The sequence below is a fragment of the Thunnus maccoyii genome, chromosome 12 (assembly GCF_910596095.1).
Source record: "Thunnus maccoyii chromosome 12, fThuMac1.1, whole genome shotgun sequence".
NCBI classification, from domain to species: Eukaryota; Metazoa; Chordata; class Actinopteri; order Scombriformes; family Scombridae; genus Thunnus; species Thunnus maccoyii.
The window spans coordinates 5,415,144-5,436,367 of NC_056544.1; the positions used below are offsets into that span (position 1 = coordinate 5,415,144).

General features: G+C 39.1%; 1 protein-coding gene across 4 annotated transcripts in view; it reads left to right on the top strand.

Annotated features, from left to right (window-relative positions):
* Window positions 1–21,224, top strand: part of astn1 (astrotactin 1) — a 392,569-nt gene that overhangs the window by 332,425 nt on the left and 38,920 nt on the right. For 2 of the 4 annotated variants that reach the window (XM_042427876.1, XM_042427877.1), the window contains 3 exons: window positions 6,785–7,062; window positions 9,329–9,462; window positions 9,981–10,132. In XM_042427876.1, the coding sequence (XP_042283810.1) occupies window positions 6,785–7,062; window positions 9,329–9,462; window positions 9,981–10,132 (564 nt within the window). Of the gene's footprint in view, window positions 1–6,784; window positions 7,063–9,328; window positions 9,463–9,980; window positions 10,133–10,649; window positions 11,480–20,332; window positions 20,373–21,224 lie in introns of those variants that run through there. The other 2 variants (XM_042427879.1, XM_042427878.1) reach the window with 2 other exon arrangements.

The following is a 21,224-nucleotide window of genomic DNA, read 5'->3' on the forward strand; positions in this document are numbered from 1 at the left end:
GCTGCTCGTCCGTTTTAATATTCCCCTGCAGTTCTAGCTGACACTGAACACTGCTGAACTAAACCAAAACTAAACTGAACTAATCATTGCCAATCTATTTTACCCTAAAAGGCACCGAGCTGTCCTAATGTAACTGCCACATTTAATTTCCGTCTGCCAGGAGGTGGCAAGTGAAGATAGAATGATGAGAGCTGATTAGTGGGAAGTGAGCCAGTTTGACAAGGATAGATTCGAGTTTGGCTGTTCAGGAGTGCAAGGACATTGACATCTTTGGTAGAATTCAAGGCTGTGGGTGCGCTTGTACACATGCACTTACACAACAAGGTTCTGCATTTCAGTTATCTCAAACTGCTGGCTGTTTTTTCTTTTCCTTTATCTCTGTATTTCCCATTGATTTACTTCTACCCACCCACTTAAACACACCACAAACAAAAGCCTAATCTTCCTCTTTATTGCCTTTGATTAGTCGGGTAGAGTCAGGGCCTGCAGAGTGCCTCTGTCGTGGGTGTGTTGCACTCTCACACACACACACGCACACACACACACAGAGTTTCCATCACTTCAGAGGACATTACATTGACTTACATTCATTTCCTAGAGACTTATCCTAACCATAACCACTACTTGCCTTACCTTATCCCTTACACTAATCTTAACATAACTCTAAACTAACCTTAACTTTAAACCAAGTCTTCGCCCTCAAATTAATGATTTACATGAAGGGGACTTGCTTTTGTTCCCATAAGGGAGGCGAGTCCCCACAACAATGTGTAAACAGATTCACATCCCCACAACATGAGGAATACCCAGTACAGTGTAAACACACACACACCAACACCACTTAGAGGTAAAGATGTGTGAACGTCCAGAGTTTGATGTCATTCTCCCCTGATGTGATTGGCCTCTTGATCAGACCTCATTTACCTACACATCCCTCTAATTAGTAAGGGCTTATCTGTCGATTAGTCTCAGTGACCTATACACAAGGTATCGAAGCTGCATGCTAACATTGTCAAAGACACAAACATTCAAGCATGCATTCATGCATGCACAGAGAGTTACAAGGGAATAACAAGTGAGCAATATTATTGGACCTGGAATGTTCTGGTTTTGTGGGATGTATACAGAGATATACACCTATACATACACATGCAGGTATTCATTTGGCTTCTTTCTTTCTCTGTCTCAGCAGCTTTCAAATGTAAACCACTGGTTTGTGTTGCTGTTTTGTTTACTTTGTTACAGTGTTTTGGACAGAAAGCATTGGTCGTCATGTGTTAGTATCTTTTAGTGGTGGTTATGAGGAATGCTCAAACAGATATCCCTTTCTATTTGTTAGATTTGACCAAGCTGATTTTCCAACATTAAAGTCACCATGTATAGGACTTGAACCTGTATGACTTTGGTGCCCCCCAGTGGTAGTATCAAAAGAGATCTGACCCAGGGGCTCTGAGATTAATTTTTACAAAAATCTATATGCTATTGTCATATATGACATTGAAAGAAAAATTCTACATATAGTGACTATATGTGCTTTTATTTAATACCCACTGATGATTTAGGTCAACCTTTTTCCTTAAGGGGCCCCTATCTTACCAACACTGACAACCCCCAGTTACATTCTTAGGAACTTTTTATACAATTCACTATATCTCTATTATTATTTTCTAAGTTCATATAATAGGCTTCTTTTTGACACATTCAGTGTTCCCTCACACTTGGACATTGTTCCAGTAGCTCTTTGGTTGTTTTACTTTTGTAATGCAAGATGAGGCTGTTTAACTGGCTTGCTACACTAACTTAGCAGAGAGGGAAGGATCTGTGAATACAGCTTATGCTCATGTCGCCGCAACTTTATCTTTGCAAGATTTTATATATATATATATATATAAGTAAAGATATCAACTTTAAAATAACAAAATGTATATGTTTTCTTCATAAAAATGAATTACATGCTGAGACATATTAACAAAAAACGTTTTTTTTCTCACACCCCATAAAATCAAGAGGGCCTTTCAACTCCATGTGAAGCTTTGAGTGACCCCTAATGGGGGTCAGGACCCTCAGCTAAGGAAACAGTGATTTAGGTTAATATACACAGAGCAAGTATTTTCAATTAACTGAGACCCAAACTGCCCTTTTCACACTGGCCTGAGTAAACAAACTGAATGCCTTAAGAATGATGCTGTATTTTCCTGAGTGTTCCTCTTTCTTGCCTCAACAGAAACTTAATCATCCTTTATTAAGCTGAATTAAACTTACTGTAACTTGCCAATCATGACATTACTTGGAAAACCGATAAAAGTTAATGACTCAGTAGGTGTCAGACTGAATGAAGTGAGGTGTTTGTAGTTTCAAATACGTGGGTGATGAGGTATAATCAACAAGGTGTTAATTACTAACACACCCACGCAAAAGCAAACCCTAAGTATGGTTATTGCTACACTTACATTCTTAATCTCTTTTTAATGACAAGTCACCCACACCCAGGGACACACATACACTAAACACATATGTACATGCACGTACACATCCACACACAAGCATGCAGAGACATTCTGATGCTCTCTAACTGGCCTTTATATTTGACTGCTTTGTTGTTTTGTTAAGTTATTGTCTAAGCTAGACAGACACAAATTATTGTTTGTCCTCATAAATTCTGAAGTGGAAGAAATTACCTGCAGTATTGCAAGTGTTTGGTCTTAGAAATGGTGGGCTATTCTAAAATTACAGTAGAGGTATGAGAGATAGAGCTTGTTTTGAGATATTAAATGTGAGGATTTGTGTGTTTATCCCAATTTACATGAATAGTTTAACTTTAATTTTAGATGACTCCTCATCTTACAAACCATACAGCTTAAAGTACATTGATACTAAAAGGAAATTCAATAATATACTGTGATCTAGACATACAGTACATCTGTTCCACTGAAGTAAAAGAAAAGGAATTTGCAGAGGAAACACAATTCACAAGTTACATTAAAAAAACAGTAATGCACAAGACATATTAGCATTAGACATATAAGGAAGAATTGGCTTTGCTGTCATTATTGTACACGTGTGCCGGTCCCTGAGCATGCACATGCATTTTTTCCCATTATCCCATGGCTCATAAACCTGTGTTGTATTCCATCAAAAGGCAGTTCGTGCAACAAGCCCATACCCTAATTGGTGCTTGAGCTTTTAAATTGCCTGTGTTTGCTCACAGCCGAGCAGTCTCCCAAAATGGTCATCTGAAAAATGCCTGCTTTTAAAAAGAAAAATAAATGGATTGCATTTATATAGCGCCTTTCTAGTCTTATCAAGCACTCAAAGCGCTTTACAGTACATGCCAACATTCACCCATTTACCCACACATTCATACACTAATACACTGATGGCAGAGACTGCATGCAAGGTGCCAACCTGCTCATCAGGAGCAATACAGCGCTTCCGATCCAAAGCACCCCATAATTTTTCTATATTCACCCATTCACACACACACTCACACACCAATGGTGGGAGAAATCTGGGGAGCAATTTGGAGTTCAGTATCTTGCCCAAGGACACTTAGACATGCAGACTGGAGGAGCCAGGGATTGAACCATCGACTGTGGGCTACAGCTGCCCTCTCCCTCTCTCACTTCCTTATTCCGTCTGAGACAAAACATTTAATGGGGCATAATTGATTCACATATTTACATAATACAAAAGTTAATCTCAACAAACTTTTTCAACTTTTAAGGAATCTGGTGCATACAAAACTCCTAACACCTAATTTTTAACATTTTCCAAAAAAGAAGCTCCACAAGTGTAATCTGAAAAATATGGTGCCTTTTGGATGAATGGTGTATTGTTTTTGCCCAGAAAACATGTGTAGTTCTGCTTGCCTGGCAGTGAATCCCACTTGAAACTTCCATACTGTAACCATCTAATAATAAATATAGAACAAAATACAAGGAATTGAAAACATCTTCTCTTAAATTTATAGCAAGGAAATTTCACCTTGAGGCAAGAAGTTTGGGTGGATGGTGCCCTCGAAATTTTTTCATGGCTCACTCAAGAACACACAAAGACACAAAAGCATTAAACATTGTTACTAGTTGAAGCAGTTCTAGATACCGTACAATCCATCACACAATCAATAACAATTATACAAATGTCCAAATACAAAAACACAAAACAAAAATACAATGTTTTTCAGCCAGCCCTTTCCCTGAAGATTGCAAACACAAACCAGACAGCTTTACACCTCTACAGAGGCAAAGTTAAAAACAGTGAGGTCCCTAAATGGACACTTCCACAAACTGTCACACCTCCTGACAAACAAGTATGGCCATACGATGATCTTGGAGACTTCAAACAAGGACACCCTTCAAATTTAGCTTGTTTAGGTATCTCATGAGCCACACAGTTTCTAAGGCAGTAGGCCTCAGATATCTAGCTAGATATCTCTAGCTAACCCAAGAGGTAAGCAAACAACTGTCAGATAGAATCAAGTTCAAGAGTTCAACCAGCCGAGGAGTAGGATTTCTAATACCACAGTGTCACAGTGACATTACTACCACATTGAATTGAGAGCAAACATTGACCCCTTAATTCAAAAACATTTGTAACATATATAATATATACAAGAAGTACATCAAATGAACCACTATTTTAATCTCTCTCACAATGGATGGGTCAAAAAAACATTGGAGATGTTACAACATTACAATTATAATTTTGTTTATCCAAAGCGACACACACAAGAGTTAATACAATGCAAGCAAGGATCTAGTCAGGAGAGAACAACGCGAGTAAGTGCCACAAAGTTAAGTTCAGGTCAGATAGGACATAGGTGCCATGAGGCAGTGCATAAAGGCAATGCATAGAGTGCATAGAAGTGGATTTTTTTTTCCATTAGGTACAGAAGAGTTGGGTCTTTAGGGTCTTTAGCTTTTTCTTAAAGAATGAGAGGGACTCTGCAGATCAAATGGAGTTTGGTAACTCGGTCCAACACCAGTTAACTACAGAGGAGAAGAGTCTGGCTAGTGACTTAGGGCCCTGTTGTAGTGGTGGTACCAGGCACCTTTCATTGGCAGAGTGAGCGGGAGGGAGTGAAGACCTGAATGAGGGAGTTCAGGTAGGCGGGAGCCGTTTTAGTTGCTGTTTGGTAAATCAGTGTCAGGGTTTTGAATTTGATGTGGACAGCAACTGGGAGCCAGTGGAGGGATATCAACACCGGAGTGACATGTGCTGTTTTAGGCTGGTTGAAGACTAAATGCGCTGCCGCGTTTTGGGTAATCTGCAGAGGTTTGAATGTGCATGTTGGGAGACCCGCCAGTAAGGAGTTGCAGTAGTCAACGCATGATATTGCGAGACCCTGTTCCAGGAGTTGTGCTGCATGCTCAGACAGGTGGAGTCTAATCTTCCTGATGTTGTACAGGGCAAATGGACATGACCGAGCAATCAAGGCCACGTAAACCTTAAACCCGCTTCTGCTTGAAGCTTAGATCAATCTCTCTTTATAGGCTTTCAGTGAACAATCCCGCCCCTTTCATATTTTCACAACAAAGCCACAACAGAGGGTGCAACCTGCGTCAGCTGAGCCACCTATCGAAACTCAGAGGGTGAAACCAGGAAGCACACTGCCCCAGCGAAGCCTGACAACAGCCTTAATCTGAATCAAACTCAGAAACAAAGTGTCAAAAACACTTACCAACCAATTGCTATCTCCTTTGTTCTAGATCAGAACTTGCTCTGATCACTGACATTGCTGTTTTTTTCTCGTTTCCGACCACAAGTCAATATTTCTTCTTTCAAACCATGCCTGTGATCGTACCCTAATGTCAACCATGTAATTATTATAGTAACCATGGCGATGAAGTATTTATTTAAACCCAAACCATACCAAGGTTGAATTCCCGCACAACTTCAGTAGAGTTTATTACAGACACAATGTTTTGTTCAGGTATCAGATGCCTGCAGAAGGTCAATGGTAACCATACCATACCAAGGTCTTTGATAAAATCAGTGCTGCTAACAATTGTGCATTGGATACCACTTACTTTGAATAAAAATGTAACAAAAATGAATAACTAAGCTAACTGCATAAGTGCTGTGGAGGAAAGAACATTTAAGTAGTATTTGAATGAAGAACATTATGTGCACTCTATTGTTACCGTGTGAATAAGGAGACTAGCCTTGATTTAGCTTCCTTGGTTTCTGTATCTTTCTCTGTTGTTATTGTTTTGGGACGTTTCATCAAACTTTATAACCTGGGCAGGGAAAAAAATCATTAAGGTCAACAACAACCTATTATATATTAGCAATCATCATCTTTATACAATGTAAACATTTCATTGTTCAGAACAGATCTTCCCCTTCCCCCTATTCACCTTCTGTGCTAGAAGGAACACCACCAACACCTCTTTGTAGTTGTAGCTGTGGCACTAATATTTATACTCCTGCTCGTGTATTCTGGCTGTGCTGTAGAAAAGCTAAAAAAGAAAAGTCTCCAAAAGGGAGATATCGGAATGTGGGAACGTATTAATGCTTTGTAGTTTTTTCCATGCTGCTACAGAGGAAGGAAATATTCTCTCAGTTCAGCTTTTTCATTCCCTCAGTCCCTTGTTTCATTATGAGGATCATGTGACCTCACCATTTATCTAGTTTATATGAGTATCAGTAATACGAATAAACACAAATCACAAATCATGAATGAAACATGAATTACATGAATAAATAAAATCTCTTTAGAATTGCCTTTTGTTTTTTTTAATAATCAGCCGACAAACCAATTTCCTATCATCTGTCCATACAGGTAACTCACCTTCAGAGGAGTCAGAGGAGCGTGACAAGGAGCCCAGGACACTGACCTATCCTGCATACATTGCCAGTCTGCTGGACACGGGTGCCAAGCGCATGGCGGCTGGCGTCCGCATGGACTGCTCCAGCCAGGGCCAGTGCCCTCGCTCCTGCCACCTCTGCCACATGAGCCCAAGGGCAGCACAAGGGCGGCAGCAGTCCGAGCCCGTCTTACTGCAGATCACCAAGGCAGCGCCCATCTATGAGTTGGTGTCTAACAATGAGACTTACCAGGTGTGTTTTTTTTGTGTTTGTCCTTACAGTAACTATCTGGGACTGTCTACTGTCTGAAAGCACCAATTTCTAGCAGCACCCATTATGTCATTTTCTGTTACACCCTCAAAATTGGTGGCTGCATCTTCTCTCATCCTCCTTAACTGGATTATCTCACTTACCTCTACAGTGAATGATTAAAGGAACGATTTGCTGTCCAATGTCCTTGTCATCCTTTGTTCAGTAAAATCTAAGTTTTACTTTGATCTGGAGAAAGTAAACTTTTCCACCATTTTATCATCTAAACTAGATTAATGTGCAAGGACCACAGCTACTAATACAAAAAAAAATGAACAGAGCACCTTATAGGGAAGTCTTTTTGCCTTACTCAGATTGGAGGATGCTGTGCCATAATCTGCCATACGGTGCTGTGACTTATTTGACTACATATTGACACTGAAGGTCGATACTGCTTCTACTCCTCCAGCAGGAGTAAAGGTCGATACGGTGCCATCCACCCTCAGGCTTCCAGATGGATACAGCTGCTGTTATTGACAAAGGCTATTTGGAGGTTGCCAGTACTTGTCTGTGAAGCTACTGATGAAGATACAATGTACAGACAACATTTTGTATGAATGTAGATTTTAGCTTTTTGGCTTGCACTTGTCAGTATCATTATTGAATATAGGTACTGCAGGTGTGCATCTATATCTATTTCTGACAATTCAATACATCTAGATGAATAGTCAATGATCTGATACGAAAACAATACAGATGAATTGTTACTGGGTTAGTTTTGGGCCAGTTGCTAAGAAGGATGTTTTTTTGTTTTGTTTTGTCTTTTACTAAAACACTGCTAACTGTGTCGCTAGGTATTGTTAAAATCAGTTTCCAGGTCAGAGTCATATATCTAAACATCCATCTAAATGTGATCTTTTAATAATGCTTTATAGGCTCAATTAATAATATTTTTAAAAAGCTCATAGCTTCAGTTTATTGCCTCCAATCAGAAAGAGTTTGGGGTCATGCTTTGACAGTAACGTTAGCTGCTAATGCTAGCATTACGCACGGCATGTTGACTGAATTCCAGCTGTTAGTTTTACTGTCGGGGCTTACGTCACGTGGTATAAGTAGCAAAGTTTGTGGTGCCACAGACACATTTTATCATACTGTTGTGCAGTGTTGGAAAGTAAATAAGTACATTCACTCAAGTTTTGAGATATTGTACTTTACCTGACTATTTATTTTTATTTTTATTTTTTATTTTAACTCCATATTTAGCTGCTGTACACATAGTTACTAGTTACTCCTCAGATTAGATTTCATATACAAAACACAAGATATGTTTATCACATATGATTCATTATTGTAAATTAAACCTAAACAGTATATGAAGCAGTTAGCTGTACCTCAACCCACTACAGCAAAGTACAGCTTAGAATGATAATGATATTAATATTGTTCATAATGAGTAGGCTAATCTTACTTTTGATACTTAAGGTACATGACTTAAGTGAAAATTTGAATGCAGAACTTTAACTTGTAATTAAGTATTTTATAGTGTGGTATTGCTACTTTTACGTGAATCTTCCATCACTTCTGTTACAGGTTTTGAGGACTGCAAATGTAGAGGTGGCAGTGTAGAGGTTTCAGGCAAAGTTGGACAGTAGAAGGCTCAAAGTGGCTTTGTTATTTGGGAATATAAGTACCTAGCAGGAGTCACAGACACACACATTTTAGAGGCACGGGAGCAGGGAAGGGTTGTGAAAAAAATGTTTTTTGATAGCCTATCTTTTTTTGATGGATTTTGCATATATTTTGTGGTTTTGTATCGATGTAGCCAAGTATCTGACTCTTGTATCAGTTCTTCTTTGAATCCCTAATAGTTATTGAGATGTCAGATTTCATGGCCTACAATTGCTCTCTGTGTGTAATTTGGAAGAAAAATGCCCTGTAAACCCACATATGAATTAAAATTGGAAAACCTTGGAAAGACCATTTCTCATGTAAAAACATGTATTCCTATCAACTGTTTGAGTGTAACATTACATTTTGTGAAATCAAAATACTATACTCTGTACCAAGTAAGAACAAGGGAGATCACTTCAAGGAATCAATTTTAATATCAACATAATGACACAAAAGCTATAATATATGACTGTAAAATGATATGAGAATACAGTACTGTTCACATACTTTATGTTCCAAAATTACATGTTCTTTGAATTTAGGCATTCACCTTTTTGTTTTTTGTCTGTCTGGTGCCTGTGTCTTTCTCTCTCCATAGGCTCTTCAGGAGGCGATGATGAGCATGCTATGGTGTTCAGGGAAGGGAGATGTTATCGATGATTGGTGTCGGTGTGATTCCAGTGCTTTTGGCACAGATGGACTGCCCACCTGCGCCCCGCTTCCTCAACCTATGTTAGTAACTCAGAATAATATTACCTTCTCCAAGCACATTACTCTGAGATGGGCTGTGGTAAGTACCATCCATCATTTTCCTGGCAGAGCTCTATCTCCTGCTGCAGTGCTCTCGTGTTATGTGCCATCAGGTTCCATGTGTACGCAGAATTTCTTTGCAACCGAACATTACAGCGACCATTGATTTATCTCTCCTGTCCCGTTTGGATGTGCTAATCAATGAAATGATCTACTGTATTGATTGGTTGCCATGAAAACTCTGTACACATGGGTCTTGATGCCATACAGCTGCGGACAACCACTCAAGAGTAAGTCAAGTTAGACATTAGGGATAAATGGCTATATTTCCTGTTGACAAGAGTGTTTGTGACATTGCAGAATGTGTTTTCATTGGGTTGCAGTTTTGTCGAACACAGGCTATAATGTCAGCAGCTGTCAATTACAGTAATGGGACCAGTTTGCTGACAGCATTTTTCACTCAGTGGTGTGATTTTGCATCTCTGTCACTCTGTTGCCAGGCTGAAACTTTCTTACACCTACGAGCCCAGCAGCTCATTGGTCATCATGGAGTGGAACCACACCGAGTCGCCAATCGGCGTACGGATCGTTGATTACCTCATCAGCCAGGAGAAGGTGACAGAGAGGACCGACCACTCCAAAGTTGAGACAGGTACCTCCATCCAGACCTGCCCACATCAAGAGTTTGGCCATTAACAATAAACAAGGCTCAACAGTTGGGAAATTGTGAAATAGGCTAGTGATGCCAGACAACCAGTAATGCCAGTTTTTAGAGGTAAGACATGTAGAAAGTAAAGTATGATTTATAAAGATATGTATTCTGGAGTCCTCCGTTACACTTTTATAGATACAAAGCTTTACCATCCACTTGCTGGCACTCACAGTAACAAAGTGCAAAAAGATGTAAGTCTTTTGCATTAGTATCATTCAGTTCTTCCAGCCAGGCCCAAAACACAGCTCACTCCCCATGTTTCCAATGGTTACTGAACCGGCAAGAGGGGCTGTTGATGTTTTGTGTACCACTTTGAGATGGGTAATGAGTAAGTCACTTGGCCTCAGTTTGTATGAGCAGCTGTTGGCCAGTGTTCATTATTTGTGCTGGCTCAAACTATAAACCCGCCAATTTGTTAGCACCATGTGGCCACAAAAGCCTAATTTGTTTTATCTAGTGTACCACCTGGAGGGAGTCCTGGTCCAAAGGTGAAAAAGAAGGGATTTCGTCACACTGTAGGTCTACAGTTTACTCCAAGCATTTACTACATAGTATCAACTCCCTATTGTATATTGCTGTTATCATTGGAAAAGCTTGGAACTTTTACTTTTGTGAATTTCATGTTTGTAAATGTCATCTAGTTTAGGAAAAGTTCTTCTTCAAAAAACGTAAAAGGCAATGAATAAACTCTAAATATTTAATGGTCAATCTAAAACAAGCACAATTTATTTAGTTGTACAAGCACTGATCATTTTATGTGTAATACTGCATTATCTTTTCAAACATTCATACTTTGATCAGGTTTACACGTCACTCCATTTTTTAGGACTATTTTAGTTGTAGTTTTTAAGGCCTCCACAAGATGGTGTACAGCAGTAACAATATTAGTTATGGAGTATTCATTTACAGTATTTAGTTTGCTGATTAGACTTAAATTTTTACTTTCCCCTGTGCTTATAAACAAAAGATTTTATTTCACAAAATGATTAGGCATGCCCATTGTAGTTATATGCACATTGCTATCAAATATACTCCTGTAGCCTAATTGTTAACATGATTTTCACAGAATATTAATCTGACATAGTGATTGACAACATATCCACAAATGTAATCAGAATCAACACGAAAGTGTTTAAAACCTTCCAGTAAAAGTTTTCTCCGGTGAAAATGGCCTTTTCCCAAGCAGCTTTTCTTAATTTGAGTGTTTTCAAAAAGGATTTTTTTCCACTGTTTAATCCATATGGATTCAGTGATTTTCTTATGAAGGTATGATTTTCCTCATGTTTTCACTCAAAGGAAGGAATCATATGAACAGCTACAGGAGCAGCAGGAGTGTGTGTATCCCTTTCATCCATAACAGAGAGCACTTCTTATTTGGCTGGACCTATATGAGTAGAAGCTGGCAAAACAGGGGCAGTTTATTTTAGCAATAATGACCCAATCCATAATGGAGACTGTTACAGTTCCCTGTGAGAACCAAAGTTTGTTGTAGCTTAATGAGACAATAAACTGTATTAGTCGGAACACTGAGGATCATTAATCAATGCGGTGAATTCAGAGGGGAGAGGAAAGCAGGAGAGCATTTTCTTTATTAGTGCTATTATAGTGAATATGAGCTATAGGTTTAGCAGTAATGGTTTGTCATAGCTGTGAGGGATTTTATTTTCTACTAAAAAAGTTGGACCATGAGTTAACAATTATTTATGTACGTCAGTATTTCAAAGCTTCAGCTGCAGACTAAAAAATATTTCAAGACTTCATTTGCAAAAACACATATCTCAATTTTTATTAATTTTCATAAATCGTGTTTTTTAATGTGTATTCCAGGTGATATAAATCAAACTACTGAAACAGTTTTTTTTATCCACAATCAATTCTTTGGGAACGATACTAAACGGGAAAAACATAACTATATTACAGTAATCACACAGTGTTTCAGAGTATTCAGTCTTTCACAGTTTGAGTAGTTCACAGTATTCAGTTTAACTCAATCCACCATGTTACTCATTGGACCTCAGTATTCAGTATGTTACTGTATTCAGTCTCAAATCAATATTCAGTGTGACTCAGTATTTCAGTTTTTAGTATTTCACAGTATTCAGTGTTTCAAAGTTTAGTATTTCACAGTTTTTAGTATTTCAGTGTTTAACAATTCAGTACTATCTGGATCCAGTATAAGTTCTGTGTTATTTCACTTATATCTGCGCCCTGAAGAAGATAACAGCACTGGCTCATCCAATTTGTTCATCTTTAAAGATAACTTTAAGCCAAAGACCGTTCATCTCCAGGTGAACCATAGACTGTATAAGAAGATGGACGACACGTCTCCACTTCGTACCACTATGTAAAAATGAAGCCAAAATATCATGTTTTCGGGAGCTGCCATCTTGCTTTTGTGATGTCATTTGCAACCAAAGTCTGCACAGTAGAGTCAGGGGTCAGGATGACAGCTCATGGGACATGTCCTAATGGACAGTTTTGTGACAAAATGTACTATATTTGAGGTTCAGAATGTGCTATGCGTTAAGAATAACTATATATATCTCTTTATTTAGCACCATCTTATCTCTATAAGGAAAGACTGAAATATGCAGAGTCAATTTTAAAGTGTAAACTCTACACATTATACATTAAAGAAGGAGCATTTCAAGCAGTACAATATATTTTTTAAAGATTAGTGATACAAAAGCATATAAACATGTTAAATCGTGATCACAGGGCATTCTCTTTGCTTCAAAGTATTTTAAAACATACTGCCAAGGTTAGCTCTCTTTGTCTGTTGGCTGTGGAGATGGATGTTTCTGGAACGTTGACGGAACACTGATGGAGAATTTAAAATATTTTATCGCCAGAGGGACAAAGCAGTAAAGACACCAACTATGGCTATCATTGGAATTGTGTTTTGATCATTCACACATTTAACAGACAAGTCTGAAGTATGCATGATGGATTACCCCCTGAACAACCTAAATGCAGTGTGATGTGACATCAAATGCCAAACCCTATACGCTCCAATGACAGTGAAGTGTGTAAACTGAACATCCCCTACTGATAAAACATTAAAAGGGTCGCCACAAGTGTGATGCAGCTGTGGCAAAGGTATGATTGGAACATTTTTGTGCTACTACTCACCTTACGGAGCCCCGCCCATCTTTTCTCTTCCAGTTCGAACACAATTGTGTATTGACTTCTGTTTCAAACACCAGCGGAAAGAGTGTAAACTGCGATAAACAACAAAGCTAATTTGCAGTGACCAGCAAGAACCTTTGTTTCCATCTAAAGGGAGTTAGTTTGCAGTAAATTAGCTGACATGGATAACATGGTCAAAACATGGGAGCATACTTCTAAACTGTGGCGGTCAGACTGCGTAAATGTATTGCATCCTTCAAGGATCACCACAAGCGGCTGGATGGCATGAGAAAGTGGCCAGAAATAACGTACAGGGATATATTTAATTATTTTGTGCTGTCCCTTGGAGTAGATGGTGCCACTATGAAAAATTACAAGAGCACTGAAGCCTACCAGTACCTTCACAGTGGTAAAGTGGCCGCTTATTACTCCACCAAGTAAAAGATCTTGTATTTCTGAAGGCTGATGTTCAGCCCAGTCAGTCCAGCGGTCTAGTACACTCGGTCTGGGTACTGTTGACAAGCCTGGGAGCAGTAGAGACAGCAGGGTGCTCCTGCATCACTGACCAGGGGAAGTCATGCAGTCACGCAGCTTCAATTTTGTGGAAGGTAAGAAAGTAGGATTTTTTTTAATCTATAATGATTGCCGAGCATATAGTACAAGAGCATAGTTCTCTATTTGAAAGTATAAACTCAAGTCACATTAGCTGATAATCTTTCATGATATACAATAATGTGGTTGAATTAGGTTAAAAAAATTATCAGCTGTTTCTTTGTCTTGTCTAATCAGAAAATAGAATATTACAGGAAGACTGTTGACTCATGTGATGTAGCATATGAATTGTTTGCAGCTACTTCAATTTGAATAGCCTGTAACAACACTGAAACTGTGTGATAATGTACAATTTATGTACCATTTATACCATTTGTATTAAAAACATGTTTATATTAAAACAATAGAATAAAATTTAACTTGTGATGTGGCTAATGCTAACATGCTATTTGTGTATCACAGAACTGTGAGAATGAGAATCATGGAGAATATGTAAGTATCTAGTCAAATCTCATATTGGCAGACGGAGCAGATAAGTACATAGTATGGAGTCAAAGTAAGTGAGCTATGTCAAATCTTCTCTACATCAAATCATGACATATACAACATGAAAGGACTCCATCACAAAGTCTGCAATACACCATGTTTAGTAGTCACTAACTAAGCTGAAGCTGAACACTCAGCAAGCAACTATTAAATGTGATGGACTGCAATGCAGTCTTTGTGCATGGAGTCCTTTTATACCTGACATGCTTCATGCAACTCTTATTCCACCTGCAACACAGTTATTAAGAATGAGTTAAGATTTACTAAATCTTACATGATTAAAAAAAATGTAATTTCAGCTCTTGGACTCATACAGGATAATCTGTCATATTCAGTAATATCCATTGTTGCTTCAAATAAATGTCTTAATTTTATTTTTACTCCAGAATGCTGTGTCCCAGGGGCTCACTTGTATAGCGTGCACTGATGAGCAACGCTACTGGAATGCTGGAACCCAGAGGGACCTTGCCCCAAATCGTTTAGTGGACATTGGCTCTGCGCACCATAGAGCCACTGACCAATTTCAGCACCCAGAGGTAAGGTCACAATGTCCACCTCTGCCTCCCACCCCTGCACTTCATTCCCATGAGAAGTTGAGGGAGAGCCTGAGCCACCTGAGGCTGCCTGTAGGAAGCCTGCTTTACAAATGTTATAACACTCAGCCAAGAGAAAAGCCATCCCAGCCAGATTCCCTTCCTCATGGGAGCATGATGTTCCCACCACCTGTCAGAAGTGTCTGTTATTTTACAGTACCTTCATTGCGCTTGACCTGACCAAGTCTATAACACTGGAGCACATCACCAAAGAGCAGAATGCCTCACACATGTGGAATGATGCTCATACAATTCACATCACTGCTAGTTCTGCCAAGAGGGTTCCAGTTAGAGTCAGTCTTAAGACGTTCCTCCAAGAGCATCTCTACCCAAGGTTCCATGGGAATGCAGCTACACGCTATGGGAAGGCGAGTGAGCTGGTGGCTTCCCAGTGGCTTGAAGGCTGTGGCTACTCTGTCAGTCGCAGAGGCACTGTGGTCAGTGCAGAAGAGCCATGGCTGTCGGCAAGCCCTGATGGAGTGTTGAACACTGAGGAACTGTTAAATATCAAGTGTCCAGTCTTGAGAAAATCCTTTGAGTTTCTGGAAGACCTCTTTAGCAGCAAGACTTCAGATGTGAGGATGGTGGAAGGGGCATTTGAACTCCAACCACATGGGCCATATGGCTACTACATGCAGGTGCAGCTGGATGTGTTCTGCACAGGGCTGACTGCATCGAAACTGCTCATCTGGACTCCATCCCAGCAAGTCTTGATGAAATTGTGTCAAGGCTAAAGGCATTCTATTTTAAATATATGCTGCCTCAAATTGCCAATAAATTTCAGGCAGGCAGGTTGTCACCGAGTGATAGGTACAAGCAGCTTTGTAAATGCTAGATCCAAACCTGCCGTTAATTTCTGCGCTCTAATTCACTCTCTGTCTTCCTAATGCAGGTACCAATGCAAGCCTCTAGGCCTTCTGCACCTCTGGAGAGTTGAAAAGAATTAACAGGTCTAAGCAATTTAACTAACAATTTCATCTTCATTTATGTGTGAATGCTCGTGTCATCAATTTAAAGAAAAATCAACACACACCAATGTCCTAGTTTGATGCTGGTAGTGGCAAAATAACAACAGGAAAGCAGAAAAAATAGCATCATAGAAAAAGATGTAATGCTCATGTCAATATTCCAGCCATGTTGTCTTTGACCACCACCGTGAGGTTGGTATTAGCATTACATCTTTCTCTTTTGCGCTGACCAGTATTTTCTCCTTTTCTTTGGTTATTTTACCACTACCAGCACCAAACTAGGACTATTGATTTTTACTGCAGCATTCACACATAAATGAAGATCAACTTAATGTCACCGCTGTTGTTTTTTAACCCCTTTTCTAATGCTCGACATCACCTCGAGTAGTTATGTATTCCAAAAGGTAAAAAAACATTGTCATTGTTGAATGTTGTTGAATCTGGTATCTGTCTTTAATAAACATTACAATTTAAAATTTTAATGTTCATGTCTTTTGTAAATAACACATTTTAACATTTTACTGTACATGTCGTTTGTACATACCATAACAAGTAAACACATTTCACCTAGTTTAGTATTCTCAGCAAAACTGACTGCTCTGTTGACAACTCCAATCTATCTCACTCAGCATCTTCATGTATCATGTCACCTCGCAGGTTACACTGGGCAGCTCAAATTTTCAGAATTTTATCAATTTTTGGTGCAAGGTTGATTGGCACCACTGGTGAACTAATTCTGAAGTGCTTTAGTCTGCATATAATCCACTCCACATGAACTCTCACTGTAGCAATCCTCCTTGTGCTGGTGGTGTCTTCTTCAGAAAGCTGTACCCCTCGTTTATTAAAGGCAGGTATTGTGAGTTTCACCCTCCTTTCACACAGCAGATCATGGATGGTGAAGCCTTGGTCAGCCAAGACCTCATCTCATGGATGCAGGTACTCCAGGAACCCTGAGTCGGATGTGATGAATTTGTCACTACTCTTATCTCCATAAACTGGGGAGATGAACATTATTAGGCCACAGGGTGCAATTGCCAGTCTTCTGGCCATAGTAGTGGCTAAAAGACTCTGCTCAGGAATCCAGATTTCTGGCCTTTTGGAGGGGGGGTCTTGGAGCAGTCTATGATGCATGTTGTGCCTCGGTAGTGTGCTTTAAAGCACTGGGGCATTGTAGCACGGATAGTTTCCCTCAGAAGCCAAGGAATGTGTTCCCTCATATTTTCTTCCATGAGGTCAATCCAGTAGCTCAATACTCAACTAACAACACTCTGAGACACACTAAATCTTTCAGCCAAGACATCCTGGATCAGATAAAGCCTCAACTTCATCAGAGACAACAGAAGCCGGTCTGTTGGGTCAAGCTGGAAGCTACCTTTGTAGAGAGGTATAAAGTGTTCAGCCACTGAATAAAAGACAAGCCATACTGACTTGTTGCTTCTGTAGCCCCTGAATATTTGAGGCTGTGGGGCATTTGCCCACTTTGCCCAGTCTGTAATCTTGGCTTATTCATTGTCACAGTCTCTTTAATTTTCTTTTATTTCTTATTTGTGAAATTGGAGAAAAGAAATGGAAATGGAAAGTGCACTGACAGTGGAACCGCTGTGCCAAAGTACAGTGACTTGAGGAGGACAGCTGAAACTTAAATGCAGGGGAGCATTTTGACGAGCAACCCTAAAATATCACTTTAATGGTAAATGTGACCTTTCAGTTTCCATTTTGGAATTTAGAAGATAATTTCTTCCTGTACCCTTTGAACAAATCATCTGTGTCAGCTCACTATTGCAGCTGTGTTCCATAGCCTAACAAAACAAATGTTTGTCCCATCCCCTAATCTGTGCTGTCAGAGTGATAAACAGAAGATGAAAACGGTGAATGCTCGAGTATCCAGCATGACTTTCTGTGGTTGGGACATTTTGGGGCTGTACTGTCAAGATATAGTGTTTACTTATACTTAAAGTTCAAACAAACTTCTTATCGGCCCACAAAGTCAATCTTTCAGCCATCAGAATAGTACTTTGGTACGACATCAAAGTTTTGAGTTTTTGGAAAGCGTTAATCATGATCAGACATGTTTAAAAAAACAAACAAAAAAAAACATAATTTCTTTGTGACGCAATAGGAACTGCAGCAATCTCAAGTACAGATGAAGTCATTACTGCTAAAATAACCTGCTGATGTCTCTTTGTTGTTATCAGTTAGTGGTTGATAGAGATAATGAGGGATATTCCAATCAGATAAACAGCCTTACAGCAAATGGTCTTGTTTGTAACAAGATATTGTAACTATCATGGAACTTATGGCAATGTTTTCAAGGAAATTAACATTTTTACTGGGCTAAAAACACAGAAATTGTGGCACAGGAAAATTCCACTCATGACTGGATTGTTACTGTCATGCTGTGCTTTTCCAGTTTACTGATTCTGTTGCACTGTGTAAATAAGACAATGCTTGCAATTTAGCCATCCTCATTAAACTAATGGAGATCACTTTCTTACACAAAGAAATTTCTTTACTATCCCTTTGGTTCCTCTAGCTCCACACAAGGATATTTTCTTCATAGCTAATCACTAGCTCTTTCTCTGCCCTTAAAGGATGGCATAGATATTATGCTACAGTATGTTCTCATTGGAAAAACAGACTCCTGTCTATTCATTAGTTGCTTCAAAACAAACTCACAGACATTCTACTTGCCTGGAAGGTATAATCTATCATTGCAAAATTGAGGCAGTGGATGAATTTATCAGACCTTCCTAGTTTGTTGCCTAAAGCCCCATTTTGTTCACTCTGTGCCACAAGAAATGCATGACATTGCACAGTTAAAAAAGCTGAGTTTACAACTGAGATTAAAGATGCCTTTTATGTATATTGTGCACTTAACATCTGCCTCAGGATGTTGGCTTCTACTTTTCTACTGAATCTACTGACTCTTCAGCTGTAAAATTTAGAGAGTAAAAATCCCCAAACTTGGATTCATAAAAACCAAGCCAGAACCATTCAGTCTTTTGAGTTGAGTAGTGCTCACAAGCCAATCTCCTTTTACTTAAATGATTGAGCTGGCTATTACCTAGAGTTTTTCTCATTGTTAACAAATCTCATGTGCAGAGCCAAACCAACAATTACTTAGAAGCATGGTGCCTGTATCCAAAGCCTGGTATATCATACTCCTGGTGTCCAAAAACTTCTTGACCTTCTACTGAAGTTCTTTGAGAAATTTACAAAGTAGCACAAAGTCAATAAGTTGTAGCTAGCTTATTGTGGTGGTTAACAAAACCACGTTCCCACGCATGCGCAGTGGAATTTGCTATACAAGGAACTACTCCCTGGAGACTGAAAATGTGATTGCTGTTACTAGTCTTTGGAGCTGTTTCTAAACAAACTAACATGCCCAAACTCTTGGTAATGAAGGAACATGTCACCCAGTGCAATAGTATGGTCCACTGATGTGTTTCAATAGTTCTTGGACAACAGAGGAATACAATATATCAGGCTTTGGATACACATATAATACTTGTAAGTGGGATGAGTTCTTGATGGTTTGGATCTGCATATGACATTTGTTGACAATAACAAAAATATAGAAAATCGCCATCCTTATCCTTAACCTAAACATTTAAGTGCTGTTTTTCTCCAACAAAAAAGATCCAATTTAGTACGCTATAAAACAGTGTTGTCATTCTCTACTAATTTTCAGTGCTGGACTATGCCTGGAGTATTTTTTGATGAAGTTAGTAATAATTCGTAAGAGATCAGCACAAAAGACAAAGACCTTTCTTGTACAGAACATTGATGTTGGCGGTGAGTCAAAGTCCAGCCTGCTCTGCAAGTAAGACCTCCACATCAGTTCAGGACTGTTTGAAGTGCAGGGCAGCTGTTTTGACTTTATGGACTCACAGAGATATTTGTTGTTATGCTGTTGGTTTTAGTGTAGAGAATTTCTTCATGTTTCTTCATTTTGGAAGAAGTTGAAATACATCAAAGCTTTTGGGTTGTTGATTCTTAGACATAAGGTACCTTTTAGGCCACAAAAGTGTAGAACACGCTAACATGTTGTGCTTGTATTGAGTGTTGAAACTATTGAACATACATATTGAAGTAAATCAGTTTGATGCATTATCCATTCCAAATATCAAGTTGTAATTGTATATGGTGATATGACGCAATATAAAATTACAACACTATATATCGATTTGTGTTTTAGGCACCCATGCCCAAAGCCTCTAAGCAGTTTCTTTGATATTCTTCGGCATACAGATACCAGTTCGGTATTTACAGGTGTATTGATGGCAAGAATGATTAGTACAGCCTTAAAGTTGCCTCCACTCAAAAATATGTTTTTCTTCTTGTTCCTACAGTTGGATGTTTGAGCTCTGCAGAATGATGTATGTGCAGAGTTTCACACTGGACAGCTGTTTTCACATTCATCCGCTTAAAGGGTAAAGTTTCTCTGTGCTCATTAAAAATAAAACTTAAGGGTTGGGTCTATGAGTATGATTTGTGATATCACAATTAATAGTTTGGAAGCCATTCCCGGTCCAGTATGTAGCTTACACAAGACTTGTGTGGAAACTTGAAGCCTCCAGTGCACAAACACTGAATGGACTTCACAGTGAAGTAGGAGACATCTTGTGTCCAGCAGTTAAACTTTTGAAATTAACAATATTCAATCCAAAATCTACTCCAAAATCCACAATCTACATATTCATAGATTTTGGATTTTAATGAGGGGGAAGGAGGAGATGCCATTTTAAGGATTTTAATGTGTTAATTATACTTTTTTTGTGGAAAAAACATATTAGATACACATTATTGTCCCAAACAGAGTATTTTGGAGGGGATCTTTAAGGTTGTAATGCTTCCATTTTGTTCCACTGGCAGTTAGCCTTGTAATATATAGTGCAAAAGTCAGCCAGAAGCAGTACCAGCGCAGATGGTTGCATACTTACTCAACTCAAAAAAGACACAATTGTATAGCTGCAAAAGAAAAGAGTGCATCCTCCCATGGGTTTTGGATGATGGAGAGTTAGATGTGACCCTATTTATGCAAATAAACTTTTGCTGTGGGCTATCCAAGCATTTCCACCCACTTTAAACGACACATTAAACCTTGAGACCAAAACACAAAACTTTCTCCTGAAGAGCCACGAGTGCTGCATCCAGAGAGAGCTAGATGCCCAAATATATTTGAACCCTTTCACCTCCCTTACACCCGCCAGTCACCCTGAAGATAACGTATAGGTCAGAGGA